Source organism: Seriola aureovittata, chromosome 8 (assembly GCF_021018895.1).
Source record: "Seriola aureovittata isolate HTS-2021-v1 ecotype China chromosome 8, ASM2101889v1, whole genome shotgun sequence".
NCBI classification, from domain to species: Eukaryota; Metazoa; Chordata; class Actinopteri; order Carangiformes; family Carangidae; genus Seriola; species Seriola aureovittata.
This window is the reverse complement of record NC_079371.1, coordinates 402,501-420,000: the sequence shown is the minus strand read 5'-3', so window position 1 is coordinate 420,000 and position 17,500 is coordinate 402,501. Positions and strand designations below refer to the sequence as shown.

The following is a 17,500-nucleotide window of genomic DNA, read 5'->3' as shown; positions in this document are numbered from 1 at the left end:
ACACACACACACAGATGTATACATGTATATACGTGTGTGTGTGTGTGTGTGTGTGTGTCTGTCTGTCTGTGTGTGTGTGTGTGTGTGTGTCCTATTTTTATCCTCTTCCTCACTCCTCAGTCTGAACCAGTAAAACCATTAACTCTCAGACGCAGGGCAGCAGACGTGTTGATTGGTGTGATGAACGAAAAACCAACAGCTGCTCTTTTTTCTCTCTTTTACACAAACACACACACACACACAAAAACAAGTGTTGTCATGGTAACTTGGATTGTGATGCTCAGCTCTGATCGTGTCTCATCGAAAACTAAAATCATTCTCAAAGAAACAAAAATCTGCTGTCTGTGTAACATCAGAAATAATTAGATATTAAATAATTGTAAAATTGTATTAATGAGCAGAAGCTTAGGTCTTAATTATTATTATTATTCTTAAAGTAAACGACAGTAAAACGACAATAAATAAACAGGAAACAGATGTACACCGGGAACAATAAAACAAACTCCAGTCGGTTTAAACTAATTAACTTTGAAACATTTCCTCCAACAGAGAAATCCATAACAACATCTACGTCTCCATGACGACTCCATCTGCTGATGAAGCCTATGTGATGTGACTGAAAGCTCCTAAAGGGACCTCGAGGTGAGAACGCTGTCAACTAGGACAGAATTTACTTCCTGAGGCGTTGCTAGGTGGTTGCTATGAGGAAGATGGATCGAATTATTCGACAAATTGATTTCTCATCCATGTTGGAAACTGTTTGATAATCAATATATTTGATCTGGTATCAACTCCAGACCAGTGTTATCAGGTAGTTGTTTGTGGTTTCAATGGTTCACTGAAGGAAGCTGGACGGAGGCCAGGTGATTAAAGAGGGTTTATATTTGGTTGCTAAGGAGTTGCTATGGAGTTACCACAGTTTTTTGTTGTAAATAAAAAAGAAATAAAATATAAAATATATCATATTTTACACACACACACACACACACACACACACACACAGCTGTTTAAACCCTGTCAATCAATAAAGATAAAGATGAACTGGTTGCAGGTTCATGTCTGTCACAGTCACTTGTCCTGCCAGAGAGCTGCTGAGCAAGGCAGCACCTCCCTGCTCAGGTGCTGTGATGTCTCTGTTGTCAGGTGTATTGAGGTGTGTGATTTACCTGCACATGATCTCGTGGGTGAGGAGGACGCGGCACATCTCCGGGTTCTTGTCCTGACCTTCGTACAGGATCGGCTGGAGAGACAGAGACAGGTGAGAGGATGATGAGTTCACTGACTCACAAAACAAGTGAGAGGATGATGAGTTCACTGACTCACAAAACAAGTGAGAGGATGATGAGTTCACTGACTCACAAAACAAGTGAGAGGATGATGAGTTCACTGACTCACAAAACAAGTGAGAGGATGATGAGTTCACTGACTCTCAGCAGCTTCATGTTTTCACAGCTCAGTTTACTGCATCTATAAACCAGTTTACTCTATCTATAAACCAGTGTACTGCATCTATAAACCAGTTTACTGCATCTATAAACCAGTTTACTCTATCTATAAACCAGTGTACTGCATCTATAAACCAGTTTACTGCAACTATAAACCAGTTTACTGCAACTATAAACCAGTTTACTGCAACTATAAACTAGTTTACTGCAACTATAAACTAGTTTACTCTATCTATAAACCAGTTTACTGCATCTATAAACCAGTTTACTGCAACTATAAACCAGTTTACTGCATCTATAAACCAGTTTACTTCAACTATAAACCAGTCTACTGCAACTATAAACCAGTTTACTGCAACTATAAACCAGTTTACTGCATCTATAAACTAGTTTACTCTATCTATAAACCAGTTTACTGCATCTATAAACCAGTTTACTGTATCTATAAACCAGTTTACAGCATCTATAAAGCAGTTTACTCGATCTATAAACCAGTTTGCTGCATCTATAAACCAGTTTACTGCATCTATAAACCAGTTTACTGCATCTATAAACCAGTTTACTGCATCTATAAACCAGTTTGATACACAAATAAACCAGTAATGTAAACCAGCTCAACCTTCAGAAAAACCAGTTTACAGTGAACTGGTTTCTCTGTCGTGTGTGAATCGGGTTCCAGTTTATGGCTCATTAAAACAGTTTCCACCAGTCAGCTGTAACTGGGAACCAGTCGACCCAGTTGTGTTGCTGTTAACCAGGTTGATTGATGAACCTGAGCTAACGAGGCAGCTGATTCGCTGATGTCTACAGGTGCTGCTTTTATTTTGTCAAACACGGCCTCCAACCACTTCCTGCACTGCTCCGACACCCCACCACCACCTCCCACCACCTCCCCTCTTGGTGGTCTCAGCCTCCTCAGGCCTTCCCAGAATTCCCTGCCAGATGGCGGGCGGCGCCCCAGGATGAAGCCCCCCCCTCTTCTCCCTCCCAACCTTCCCCCCTCCCCTCCTCACCCCCACCGAGCTGTCATGTCAGCGTCCGGATGACGGATGACCGCTGAGAGGAGGGAGGTGTGTGTGGTGTGTGTGTGTGTGTGGTTTTTGTAATACCCTGGTGGTTGTAAATGAACTCCAGTAAGAGCATGTGCGTGTGCGTCCTCCCCCCTCTTTTCCTGCGATGACCTACCACTACCTCATCCACCTTTATAGTCAAAACAGACCTCCGCCCTGCGCACACAGACACACACAGAGACACACAGAGAGACACACACACACACACACACACACACACACGCACACAGACACACACACAGACACACAGAGAGACACACACACACACACACACACACACACACACACACACGCACACAGACACACACACAGACACACACACACACACACACACGCACACACACACACACAGACACACACACAGACACACACAGAGACACACAGAGAGACACACACACACACACACACACACACACACGCACACAGACACACACACAGACACACAGAGAGACACACAACACACACACACACACACACACACACACACACACACACACACACACACACACACACCCCTGGGGGACAATACTTTTAGGATAACGACCACTTCTGCATTATTGATCCTGATCCTGGCTCTGTTCCTCTGGATTAAAACGCTCCAGTTTGACCAGGAGGGATGTGGATTGCATCAGGGACACACAACTACACACACACACACACACACACACACACACCACACACGCACACACACAGACCACCCCCCCGTGTGTAGATTTGATGGTCAGTATTTATACATCATCATTCTTGATGCAACAATCTGTGTGTGTGTGTGTGTGTGTGTGTGTGTGTGTGTGTGTGTGTGTGTGGTGTGTGTGTGTGTGTGTGTGTGTGTGTGTGTGTGTGTCCACTTTCACGCTTATTTGTGGGTTAATGTTCACAATCTGCTGAGTGTGTGTGTCTCTGTATCTTTGTGAGGACCGGCTCTGACAAGATATTTGGGGAATTTTTCGAAACCCAAGGAAACATTTTTGGAAAAAGATTTTTTGGAAAGTGAAGAGTCTTTTAGAGGACAGTGGAAATTTAAGAAAAGAAAAGAGAGGAGAGTTTTTGAAGGAGAGGATTTGTTGTTCTCACAGTGAGAAAGGGTGTCGTTGGGTTTGTAACGGTTCTACTACTTTTATCGACACCACTTATCCATCCGGTTCTTTATCGGTACTTTTTGTTATTTTGTAAGAGAGAAAAAACCAGAAACAAACAAATTAAGAACAGAATTAACAGTGTTTTATTTTCTCATATGTACTCCACTAACATTAACATTATCAATACTCCGTTTAATACCGGGTTTCTGTGCCATCCCTATTTCTCAGAGAGGACGTTTAGGAGAACGGGTTTTTAAAAAGTGAGGACGTTCATCTCGTCTTCAAAGGTTGTGAGAGGATGTTGTTTAGGCGTCAGGACTTAGTGACGGTGAGGAGGGTCCTCACAAGAATAGAGAACAAACACAGAGTGTCAGTATTAGAGATGTAGAAAAGAAATATTTTTCTCTTCCTTCAGTGAATTTAAACTTATCAATATATCAGGACTCAGTTTGTTAGACTGTTATGTGTTTGTGTTTTATTTAATCTTTTAATGTGTTGTAAAGATCAGATGTAGATGAAACTCTCAAGATGCTTTTCTCTAAATTTCTCTGTTTTCCTCTCAGGTGTCTCACTGAGTCGTCACCGTCTCTCTGATCAAACTGTGTTAAAGTTGATCAGTGTGATCAGTGTGAGTCCTCCTCCTCCTCCTCCTCCTCCTCCTCCTCCTCACAGGCCCACAGAGCGGGGCCCCTAACGGGCCCTCAACAGGGTCTCATCGATCCACGGGGCCTCCAGTCAACCTGTCTGTCAGGTCTGATTGTCGACCAATCAGGTGTCATGTAGTGGGAGGTGAAGGTTGATGGGTGTGTATGTGTGTGTGTGTGTGTGTGTGTGTGTGTGTGTGTGTGTGTGTGGGGGGGGGGGGGGGGGGGTCATGGAGGAGGAGGTGTCAGGATTATTGTCTCCAGTGTGCCGTCGCTGTGCCACATTAGGGCCTATTGATCGGTTTCCACGGCTGACGCTTTGTCGGGGAGCCGCTTGGTACATCGATCGGTGACATGCCGAACCAGCGGAGGGAGGGGGTGATACGACTGAGGGAGGGGGGGACATGACTGGGGGGGTTATTAATAAGTAGGAGGTGAAGGATGAAGGTGAAGCAGGTTTGAGTTTCAGGTTCAGTGAGTGAGCTGATCTGAGGACAGTTTCACTGGTTCAGGCTGCGTTCAATATTAACATGGATCCATCTCACAGTCAACACCTGTTTAAAACCTGTGTCAGTCAGTCGCATTATATCACATTTTATATATAGATATATTTTGTGTAGAGAATTACAGCTGAAACAATTTGTCAATTAATCAATTAGTTGATCAAAGGAAAATTCATTGGCAACTATTTTGAAAAGTGATCGATTGTTCAAACAGATGTTCCCGCTTCCTCGTCTTCTGTGAATGAAACTTCTCGACATTTGATGACATCATCTTGTGATGGTTATTTATTATTGTTTGCAGATTAATTGATCATGAAAATAATGATAATATTAATTTAAGATTAAACTCAGGTTCAGCAGCAGAAAATACATTTTACTGATAATGATCTTAATGATTAATATAATTCACTGTTGTTAAATAAAACCTTCTCACCTTAAATAATGATTTTTCTTTTCATTAGAATTAGCTGCTTCCTGTCGTTAGCTTAGCATCATCGATATGTGAAAGTCTGTCTGTGGAGCTGCAACAACATCAGACTGGTTTTATAATTCAATATGATAGATAGATATAGATATATAGATATTTCCTAATGAAGAAGTCACGCTGCTGACACAGTGACCTCGTTACATCGTGTTGTTTACATCAGCTCTCACACTCACTGACAGTTTTTACTCCTGAAGCTTCAGACTGAGAGAAAACATCTTCAGTCTCTGAGCAGCTTCATGATCACAGTGAGGGAAGGAGCTTCACTGCTTCCTCTCTCATCTCCTTTAGGGAACACTGGAGCTTCCTTCACCAAAGGAAAGGAGACATGCCGTCCCACAATGCCTTGCTGCAGCAACATTTAAGCAGAGCCACATAAGTGTAGAAACATCAGAGCAGCTGTTTCTGTCTGATGGACTGAAGCTCAGATCCATAAATATAGATTCATCCTCTTTCAATCAGTCAGGAGTCGTCATGAAGAACGAGCTGATGAATCTATAGTTAAATCATCATCATCACAACTAAAGACTATAGTCTATACATTCATGTTGCACTGAATCCTCCCATTGTGAAATACATAAACATGAATTTTATCTATTTAACAATTATATAGAAACATCAGGAAACTATAAACTTCTGTCTGAATATCATTTATTCTCAGTTCATTATTTCCATTTATTTTAATGACTCAACTTTCTCTGTTTGTCTTTTTCTTTCATGTTTTCTTATTTCAACATTTCATCCTGTTTGATTGTCGTCCAGATGTTATAAACAAAGTTAATTAAAAAAATAGTTTAGTGAGTTCGGTCAGATTGTTTCTCCTTCACGTCTTTGACCTCATGAGGTCGAGGAGACGAGGTCAGAGGAGGTTATTCTGACTCTTCCACCTCAGAATGAACTGAACCTGAACAGACGTGTTTCTCTGCTCCACCTCCATCCTGTTTAACAAGTTTCCAAACACATCCATAATCCATCACATGTATTGATTATCCTGATCAGTCAACTGTTCAGTTCGCCCAATTATTACATTCATTTGTTCCCAGGATCGATGGACCTGATTCGTCTGCTGTTCACAGATCACTGATCATGGATCCGGTCTCTGATTCTGACTTTTAAACTTCAGCAGGTTTTTGTTTTTTAATCTGTTTGGTTTTTTTCTCTTTAAATAAACAACAAACGATGACATCACTTCAGTCTAATGTGAAGAAAAATAATCGTAATATTTAAACATCTGCTTTGAGATAAACATGTTTCAGTGACAGTGAAGAGAGTCAACGATTAAACTGATTCTTTTTGAAGCTGTGATACTGAACTTTAAATAAAATAACAAGGAAATAATAATAAAGAATAAAACAGAAGTTTTGGGATAAAAATCATTTTGGGTATTTTTACCTTAAATTTCTAATTTGTGAACTCAATAAACTGGTTTTGTTTCCTCACTGCTGCAGATTAAAGCTCCATATTTTACAAAGTGTTGATCCATCAGAATATAAAAACCATCTCAGTGTAGTTTTACATCTCCTCTCTCAGGCTTCTCTCTGCAGCTCTAGTAACAACAGGTCGGTGAGCCAATCAGAAGAGAGGAGGCTCTGAGCCTCTCTTCTGATTGGCTGACTGTTTTCTGAGTGATCCAATAAAAATATATCAGATTTCAGGTAAAAACACTCAGAGAAACCAAATCCTGCAAGGTTTGGATGGTGGGTCCAGGTGGGCGGGGCTTGGTGACTGCTTTGTTGTGACATCACAAAGTTCCAGAAGTCCTGACGGCTCGTTTTAAGGCTCAGTTTCTGAATACAGGCTGTGTGCATTTCTCTGTGGACTGAGGCTTTGATACTTTCACAGTATTAATATAGAAGCTAGAGCTGATCTATAATCACACTACACATGGACACACACCTTTACACTGGAGGAGTTTAAACATTAGTGCTGAAACACCAGAGATCAGTCTTGAATTTAAAAGATCATTAACTGTAATCTGTTTTATTTTCCTTCTTTCTGTCACTGGTGTTTTTTTATCCAAGACTTTCTGATGTGAAGAGAAACTCACTGTGAAGTTTCAGCTGTTCGCTGCCAGAATAAGATTTCTGAGATAAAGCCCCAGGTGTGAGGAACGTGGGGCCGAAGCGAAGGATCGACTGGAATCAGGAAATATTTGGGAGTTTGTCTTGGCAGAGAACCGGTTCACAGGTTCAAATCCCACACGGGGGTTCTGAGTGAGTGAGAGCCGGAAAGGTGGGAGGAACGGGAGGATCTGCAGTCAGCTAAAGACTGAGCTCCACAGCTGGACAGGAAAACACATCAGGGCTGCTCAGGTTCAGGAAAGTGAGACGGGAAGAGGAGGAGGAGGAGGAGAAGAAGAGTTAAGAGTTTTTAAGGGTTAGAATCTAGACATTTGTTTCATTATGTTTTATAAGCGGAGGTGTGAGAGGAGTGTGTCAGATGAAGGTTCAAAGGTTCTCCAGAAACACAAACCACAAAATCTAGATCCAAAGAAAAAGGTCTGAGGGTTCTGGAGTGGAGGAGGGTTGAGAGCTGGAAATGATCTTTGTCAGGAAAACTTTATTCTGGGAAAAGTTTAATCTCAGGAGGATCATGTTCTAGAGGGACATGGTCTAGAAGAACAGGTTCTAGAAGAACAGGTTCTAGAAAAACAGGGTCTAGAAAAACAGGGTCTAGAAGAACAGGTTCTAGAAGAACAGGGTCTAGAGGAACAGGGTCTAAAAGGTTCAGACCAGGTTCTGATAATATAAGAAACGCTCTGGAACCTGGTCTCTGGTGATTTTGTATTCTTAGTTTAATTCTCTAGTAACAGACAGTGTTGCTGTGTGTGTGTGTGTGTGTGTGTGTGTGTGTGTGTGTGTGAGTGAGTGTGTGTGTGTGTGTGTGTGTGTGTCTTCTCACCTGTTTGGTCATGGAGTCTATCAGCCGAACATAGAGATCCTGTTCTGTCCTGATGCCTGAAACACACAAACACACAAACATCATCACATGACTGAAACACAGACACACACACACACACACACACACACACACACACACACACACACACACACACACAGACACAGAATTACTGTTATAATTATCAGTGAGTGTGAGCAGACCTGCCTGAACATACATACATGCATTAGCCTGTTATGCTAATTTGAGCTCAGTATGCAAAAAGAGAAGGACACCCCCCCCCCCCCCCCGAAAAGACAAAAGAACTGATTCCTAATAATGTGTTGTAAATGAATTCTGTTATTATTTATGTCCCTGTAGTATATTTATGTTTCTGTAGCTCTTGTCGTGTCGTCCCGGCGACGCTAACCCCCCTCAGCAAAAACAAACATTAGCGCGGCTCCAGAGCTGTTTATTATTTATAGGCCAGGCCGCCTTTAACTGCCGCGCGCTCCTTCGCCCCCCCACCGCCTTTTTCCTCAAGGATAACAAGGAATCCTCGTTCCCCGACAAATTAAATATCAATCAGGATTGCTTGTCTTTTATTAGCTCTGCATCCAAGCAGAAATGTGACACGAGCACGACGTGGGGTGGAGGAAATTGCAGGGAACACCTGTTAGTGGTGGAGTAGCTCTAATTGTATGGGGGGGGGTTCCTTCTTGTTTTTCGGGCCGTTTCCTCGCAGCTTCCTCTGCTTTCTAATTGACATGATTCACTCCTCGCTCTGCGGCGAGCGCTGAGCGGCCTGCAGACTAAATGGCGGCTATCCGTCCCGGTTGCAGATGAGGTCAATTACCTCCGTACGATGCTAATCCGACGACGCCAACCCATATTAGAGAGATTTATCCCCCTCTGGAAGAAAACGCTCTTTTATGTCCCACTTTATCTGGGGGTTCTGGGGGGGTCTGGGAGCATTACAGCCATCCTCCTCCTGCAGCTCTGGACCGGTGCCAGCACTAAGCCGAGCTGTGTGTTTTGAATCAGCCCCCCCACCCACCCCAATGGACAAACCAGAGTTCAGGTCTGGTTGTCAGATATTCCAGATGTGTCTCTCTCTCTCTCTCTCTCTCTCCAGCCTCAACATTTAAACTGAGTCCAGTCAGACCTTTAATATGAATCTCTTCTCTACACTCTAAACTTCCAACCATCGTTACCTCATCAATCAATACTGCTCACCTGAGCTCCACCTGAACCGCACAACCACCACATTCAGCTTTAGCTTCATTCTGTCAGTCCTAATGTGTTTATTAAATTAGCAGATGTAAATATACAACTTCTAAAGCTCTGGAGGTTCCCCACAGACCAATTAATAATAATAATAATAATAATTAGCAGATTAATCAATAATAGAAATGACTGTTAGCTGCAGCTCTGCTCAGTTTTTTCCACAGTTCTCATCTGGGAGCACATTTTCCAGATGTGTCCTCAGGTTGTTTGTGCAGGAATGCTAGGCTAGGCTAACTGTAGCTACTACTTTATGTCGAGGTTCTGACGCCAGCTCAACAAAAACCAGAATCAATCAGTGACGGTGACGTTATGTGATTCCTGTCCATTAGGAGCTGCTGTTCTCTTCATGATTGAATGTTTGGATTCTTTTTATAATTCTATTACATAAACAAATTTAGAATATTTGTTGACAACCGTCGTCCACATGAAAACTCAAAAACAGGCTGTCAAGGAGATAACAGCTGTAAAACTGTAGAGCCAATCAGTGAGTATTTGTACTGTGTGTTATCACAGTGATATTATTAGAAACATCCATCGACCTCAGAGGTTAAATCTCCGAGGACTGAAGACCAGGACCCTCCAGGTCCTGAACCAAGTGTCTGAACATCATCCTTTAAAAAAGTGTTATATTGATAAAAACAGGCCAACATCATGTTCTCTGTAAAATGATCATCTGACATCGACGTCAGATTCTCAGGAGCTTTATTGTGGAAGGTCACAGTCCTGTTGGTATCCTGAAGAAATGACAGGAAGTCTCACCGTTGCTGTAGAGCAGCTGTAGCCTGTAGTGGATCCCGTTGTTGGTCTTCTCTCCGTTGTACTCCTGTCACACAGACACAGTCACACTTTACTCAACATGTGGAGGAGGAGGAATAAAACATTTATCCAGCTGCACAGAGAACATCTGTATGAAGAACCTCAACTCATCACGTCGCTGGTTTACACATTAAAAGTCTGTATTTATTATTATTATATTATATTCAACTCAAACAACTTTGTCATCACCTCTTTTTCTTTGCCAGCATTTCTCATGTGTGTTTTCATCGAAAATTAATAAAATAATGAAAAGGAAAAATTATCTTTTTAAAAAATTATGAGAAAACAAGTTAAATGTTTCTTTCTAAGTGCAATACTAAATAAGATATAAGATGAATTTTAGTATAATAATAATAATAATAATAATAATAATAAAAATAATAATTCCTAGTAAATTAGTTTCAACATGATATAAATCTAAAGTTTGGAAACAGTACAGGATTATTTTCACCTTTCTCTCTAATTCTTTATTTTGAAATTCTCTCTCAGTCAAAAAAATTATTATCATCATTATTATTATATTTGTGACATATTAACTATTAACTCACTTAATTTTGATTCAGTACCTTTTGATATTCAAATAATATAATTTTAAAATATAGTTAAAACAATTCAAGTCATTTTGTAAAAAAAACCTTTTCATTTCAGTTTGTAACGTGGTTCTGATTATTATCATAATTATCATTATAATTATTATTATAGCTGTCGTTGATGTTGTTATTTACTACTACACCTACGTCCGTCCCTCTCTCCTATCTGTCTCTATGTCACTGAAAAACCACTCTAAAAACACTTTTAATGAAGTGTGTTTAGTTCAGATTCTCTTCTTCTTCCTGTCACTCAACTGTCAGCTGCCCCGCCCACTGACGTGCAATCACCTTCAGGTAAACTTTAGGCCGTCCCCCGTCTCTCTCAGTGAGCAGTAACCGTGGCGATAGGAGGAACGACCACAGCCACCGAAAAGCAAAAGATCTGAATCTGCCCTTTATACTGTTTCCTGTGCTCGCTCTCTCTCTCTCTCCATCATCATCACTCATTTCTTCTCTCTCTCGACCTTTACTCCCCTCTTTATTTAATTCTTACCAACCTCTCTCTCTCTCTGTCGGTCGTTTGGTGCCAACTGAGCCTTGGAGTGTTGGCTCAGTCCCAGTGTGTGTGTGTGTGTGTGTGTGTGTGTGTGTGTGTGTGTGTGTGTGTGTGTGTGTGTGTATGCGTGCGTGTGTGTGTGTGTGCGTGCGTGTGCGTGCGTGTGTGTGTGTGTGTGTGTTGGGGGGTTACTGGGGCGAGAGACTAGAGGTCAAAGCAGAGGTGAGGTGAGTGAGTGGGTGGAGTAGAGGGTGGGGGGGCTCGGTGCCAGCTGGCAGCTGATCACAGAACAAACTCCCTCAAACCTTCTGGATGTTTTATTATGATCATTAATATTATTTATATTATTATTATTATTATTACCACGATTATTATTACCACCAATATTATTGATATTATTAAAATTGTTAATATTATTGCAGGTAAAAGTTTTTACAAGCTGAAGATTCTTTCTCTCATAATAAAAATCCACATTACAGAAACGACAGTGTGTCGGTCCGTCTCTTAACTCTGTCCTCCTCTCAGCTCTGAGCGACAGATTATCATCTGATCTGAATCAGGATCTGAATCTGAATCTGGATCAGGATCAGAATCAGAATCAGATCAGAATCAGAATCAGAATCAGGATCAGGATCAGGATCAGAATCAGAATCAGGATCAGGATCAGGATCAGAATCAGAATCAGGATCAGGATCAGAATCAGAATCAGGATCAGGATCAGAATCAGGATCAGAATCATGATCAGGATCAGGATCAGAATCAGAATCAGGATCAGGATCAGAATCAGAATCAGGATCAGAATCAGAATCAGAATCAGGATCAGGATCAGAATCAGGATCAGAATCATGATCAGGATCAGGATCAGAATCAGAATCAGGATCAGGATCAGGATCAGAATCAGAATCAGGATCAGGATCAGAATCAGAATCAGAATCAGAATCAGGATCAGAATCAGGATCAGAATCAGAATCAGAAGAAATCGTCACCTTGTCTTTCTCCACAAAGTCGACGTAGGACGTCCTCTCGATCTCCACCGGCTGACCCTGGCGGTCGTACAGCGCCAGCACGAAGTGAAAGAAGTTGGACTTCCTCAGGTTGGATGGAGGCTGCTTCTCAAAGTGAGCTCGGGCTAAACCCACTCCACTGAAACACACAGACAGGAAGTGTTAATGTCACCTGGGGTTCAACATGGACGCTCAGCGGGCGGGACACTGACGGTCAGAGCCGATAACCAATCACATAATGAAACCTGATCAGGAAGGTGGTTTATTCTATTTGTTCATCTTTTAGCCCCTTAATACATGCTGTTCATATTTCATATATAATTCTATCACAGTAAGAGCTGCCTCATAATAAGAGTCTATAATGAATCTTGAACTATAGATCATGTAGAAAGTATAAACAGCCTCTCTGACATTAATACATGGAGGATTAATCCTTCATTAATGTGTCGGAGCAGGGAGAGAGTATCTTTAGGTTTTCATCACTGGATTTTGGAGAAAAACATCTACTATGACACAATATCACGTCCTGTTTAACCTAAGACATGAAAACATAACAGCCATAATGATTGAAATATATTTTATTGAAAGTGAAAATGACAAGAACATTCTGTTACTGTTGGGATTTATTATACAACCAGATCCAGATCAGATCCAGGCCTCAGTACCGTCTGTCTGCTGCCAGAACCTCAGTCAGTGAAGTGCCCCCCCCCCCTTGATCTCTGCTCTGATCTCAGATCAGAATAAATGGTTCTAATGTTTATTTGGACATTGTTTTGTTACATTGCAGGTGCTTGTGCAGGTGCAGATCTGGTGTCTGTGTGGAGGCACCCTCTGACCTCTGTGTGACCTCTGTGTGACCTCTGCTCCTTATGTGCACCATATATGATCACTCCTATGCTGTTTGACTCTGTCACTGTTTCCAGATCCCCCCATGACCCTTCAGAGACCAGCAGGTGCCTGTCTCTGGGGGAACCTGGGCAGATGTGGCGGGAACACAGACGGTTCTGGTGACAGTGTCGAGGTCCCCCTTGAACTCTGTCACCACTGTCCCATAACAAACAAACACAGACAGGGCATGTACAGTTTCACAGTTTCAAGATCCCCTAAAACCTCCATGTTCCTTCATGTGACCCACAGATCTAATATCTGTGGATCTACAGTCCACTTCCATAGATACGGCTCAGACATTCACAGCACCTGAACAAAAGTATAACATTTTATAATATTTTCATTTTTGTGTATTTTGGGTTAATTTAGGAAAAGTCATCAACTTTGAGGCTAAAAGACATTTATTTATTTATATCGTATTTTTACTGCTGTCAAATGTCAGAACGGGTCAAATTTGACCAGAACAGTTTGTAAAGGGTTGAAAATAATTTCAGACTTTTTCCTTCAAACATCTGAACTGACAAACTAACCACATTTTTATAGTAAAAATCTTCAACAGACAAAGAAACGACCAGCAGCATCAACTGAGTCACGTTAAACCGGAAACAGGAAGTAAAGTGATTCTGGTCCTCAGGGCTTCATGTTCATCGTTTAATTTGGACATAAATTATCAATGAAAAAATATTTCCTATGCAGACGATACAACTTTATTCTGTTGTAAATTTGAAATGACTTTTTGACACTATAGAAAAAATTAAATCTCCTGAAGACTAAAACTTTTCACCTGAAAAATATATAATAAATGAAAGTGTCTGAAATACAATAACAAAAAATTAATCTAAATACATGTAAATTATATCAAAAACGAGCAAAAGCAAAAACTAAATAAATTTCAATATATTTTCCTTCTCTCTGTGTAAAAAAATTCAAATTAAATTAATTAAATTAATGGGGAAATAATACAATTAATACAAGTGAACTTCAAAAAGTCGGAAGGGCCATGAACAGAACTCCTCACCAACAACCAAAGAGCCATCTGTTCCAATTAATTCAATGGATTTTTGTACCAATTCAATTTAAAAAAGGTAGAAAATGGATTGATTAGTGTTGATTATCGTCAGTCAGAGGTCAGCCCACTGTTGATGTGATGATATTTACTGAACATGAGAAATATGAACAGCCTTTAACTGAGTGTGAACGGAGAATCATCAGTGAGACTCAGTCGGCTGCTGGTTTTAGTAACAGTGGATAAAAATCCATGTTGATCCTGAAATAAAATCGATGCTCCTGCAGGAAGCGACCTCTGCTCTCAGCCCGGAGAAGCTCCCCGAGTCCGGGGGGGAAACACTCAAAACAACAGCCGAATATTTTTACATCAATCTCATTTCCCTGCTCGTTTTGTTTCCTAAAACACTTTATGATCAATATGATCGCCGGGGCGCAGACAAATATTTATTCATGCTCAGGGTTTGTTTTTGGAAACCCGCCCGCTCTCTCTCGGCCTCCGTGTTTCCCGGCTCTGGGGTGTTTTCCCCAGACGGCAGATTAATACAGCCGTGACCTTTCTGCACCACCATTACCAATGCTTAATGCCTCATTTGTAGGCCGCTTTGTTGAAAGCTAATTCTTCCGACTCGCAGCGTTTGGCCGAGTGGACGCTGGAGTCGAGAGTCTGAGGGGGAGGAGGAGGAGGGGGAGGCAGCTCAGGTGTGTGGGTCAGGTTAGAACGACAGCAGCTGAGTGTGTTAACACAACAACAACAAAACGCAGCACTTCAAAACTCACTCAATGATATTTCCACCTGTGAGAAAAAAACATCCAGAAGCATCTGTTTTTATACGTGCTGCTATTTTCATACACCTGTCCAACGACATCACAGGTGGAGGATCCTTCACCTGCAGCTCCAGACAACCAGCAACTAAACACTGACAACACTGCACTGTTTTATATTATACGGTATAAATTATTCATTTAGTCGATCAGAAGAAAATTAATCTGAAACTACTTGATGGCTTTTCCTCTTTTTTCAACCTGTTTCCTGGATTTTATGTTTTTGTTAATATGATCTTTGGATTCCTGGACTGTACAGCTCACAGATCAAACAACTAATCAACTAATCAAGACAATAATCAGCACATTATCAATAATTAGAATAACTCTCAGCTGCAGCTCTAACATGTTAAAAATATGCAGATCGTTTTTTTCAACCCTCTGATTCGACCCACAGCAGTGTTTCCTGAGACAGCGCCCCCTACAGGCGGCATGCCTGCCGGACCTCGGTTGTCATGGTTACCATAATAATCACGCAACTACACCGAGAGCAGCGTACAGAACGTTGCCGTGGTTACTATAATAACAGTCATGGCTTGGTTGGGTTTAGGAGAAGATGGTGGTCAGGGTTCTTCCTCAACATCAGACGATCTCTGTCGTCATGGTTACAACATAAACAGCTGGTTTCACATGGGAATCGAACACACCGCTCTCCCGTGTCACATTCATCCATCCACCACCTCCTCCTCCCATGTGGACTCTGTCTCTCTTTATACTACATCACCAACACTTTTCCCTTTGGTCCTGTCATCATTACTACGACCACTAGATGTTGCCTAGCAACAAAACGTTACTACGGTTCTGACTGACACTTCCTCCACCAACAGGTGTAAACAGGCTTTTTAAATGCAGGTTAACCTGTTCGACAGAGACACAGGCATGGTACAGAAACCCGGTACTGAACGGGGCTGTATATAGACCAGAGTACTGATAAGCTCCGACATTATCGGTTCTGCTTTAAGAAATTAAGAAAATTGATTTCCTGTGTATTATTGTGAAATAAACGTTTTCCAGCACATTTTAACTCAACAACTCTGTTTCTGATTCAGACATGTGTCTATGAATGAAGCATTCTCACTGTTCCTAATCTAATCATCCTAACTCTCTCTCTTAATGTTCATCAAGCGCACATGAGAAAATAAACATGTTAATTCTCTTCTTACAAAATGACAAGAAGTACCGATAAGAGAACCGTTAAAGAGTCGGATCGATACATGGTGTCAATTAAAGTAGTAGTACCGTTAAAATCTTAACGATAACGATCTCTAGTCTGATCATGTGGAGACAAGGACGATGTCCTCAGGTTTGCCAGCGTTTGGCACCTGTTTCATCCTGAACACCATCAAAGCATCACTTCCACCACTAAACCAGCCCATTATCCCAATTACACACAACGCTCTGCAGCCGATCGCCACGGTGACGCTGCCGCTCATCCTCTCCTCTCTGCTCTGCCTCCACTCAGAAAGCTCGTTAGCATTATTATTATTTCAATTATGCTAATTGCGACTGCATCCACTCACATCCGGCTGTTAGCACTTGGCACAAGGTGTAATAAAAACAGTATCGATGGCACACGGCTCGCTCCAACATGCCCAGAGTGTAAATCACACACCAGCAGCCAGAGAGGTTAAAAATAACACACACACACACACACACACACACACAGAACAAACACGGCGAGGCAAACGAGGGCCGCGGCCGCACGTTTCCACCACGAAACCTGAAATTAAAGGTCAGCGGGAGTCATGTAGAGCTCTGCAAACAATTACTGAGCAAGACACACACACACACACACACACACACACACACACACACACACACACACACACACACACACACAGAATAAATTCTCTGTCTGAATATTGCAGTAAAAGCTGAGGTTCATCTTCTCTCCTCTGGGACTGAGGCAGGATCAGATCAACCAGTGCTCCCAGTACAGAGCCCTGTGGTTCTACTGGTTCTACTCCTTCCAGCTATTTGTACAGACTCTGTTCAAAACACCTGAACTTTACTTTTAATAGTTAATTATTAATAATTGAATATCAGAGATCCTGAAGTTGATGCAGCATCGTGGAGGAGGTTTGAGTGTGAGACTGTGAGAGATGACGGGTGATCAGTCTGTGTTTGAGGAAACCCAGGTTTTCACTCATTCACTCACCACCTGAACCGGAGCAGAGCAAACAAAGCAGGAAGCAGCACCCTAAACAGGATAACTTATCAATAACCTCATTGATCTATGGACACTGTTCTGACCAATCACAGCCTCTTATCTGCTTGAACACTGTTCTCCTCCATCCCTGACCAGACCTGCAACAACAGCCTGTAACTTCAGTTCCTGCTGAGGCTTCACAGTGTGGAGACTAAATCAAGGATCAATAACGTGAACAGCATCACACAGGTGAGTCTGTTCACCTGGTCAGATCGTCACTGTCTCCCTCTGAACTTTACACTTTCCTATGAAGACAAACATCCACAATAAAAAAAACT

General features: G+C 41.7%; 1 protein-coding gene across 7 annotated transcripts in view; it reads right to left on the bottom strand.

Annotated features, from left to right (window-relative positions):
• LOC130173384 (transcription factor COE3-like) overlaps positions 1-17,500 on the bottom strand; it is a 160,539-nt gene that overhangs the window by 119,363 nt on the left and 23,676 nt on the right. For all 7 annotated transcript variants that reach the window (XM_056382622.1, XM_056382621.1, XM_056382618.1 and 4 more), the window contains 4 exons: positions 12,278-12,434; positions 10,149-10,212; positions 8,127-8,182; positions 1,167-1,240 (listed from right to left, as the gene is read on the bottom strand). In XM_056382622.1, coding sequence (XP_056238597.1) covers positions 1,167-1,240; positions 8,127-8,182; positions 10,149-10,212; positions 12,278-12,434 — 351 coding nt within the window. The remainder of the gene's footprint in view (positions 1-1,166; positions 1,241-8,126; positions 8,183-10,148; positions 10,213-12,277; positions 12,435-17,500) is intronic.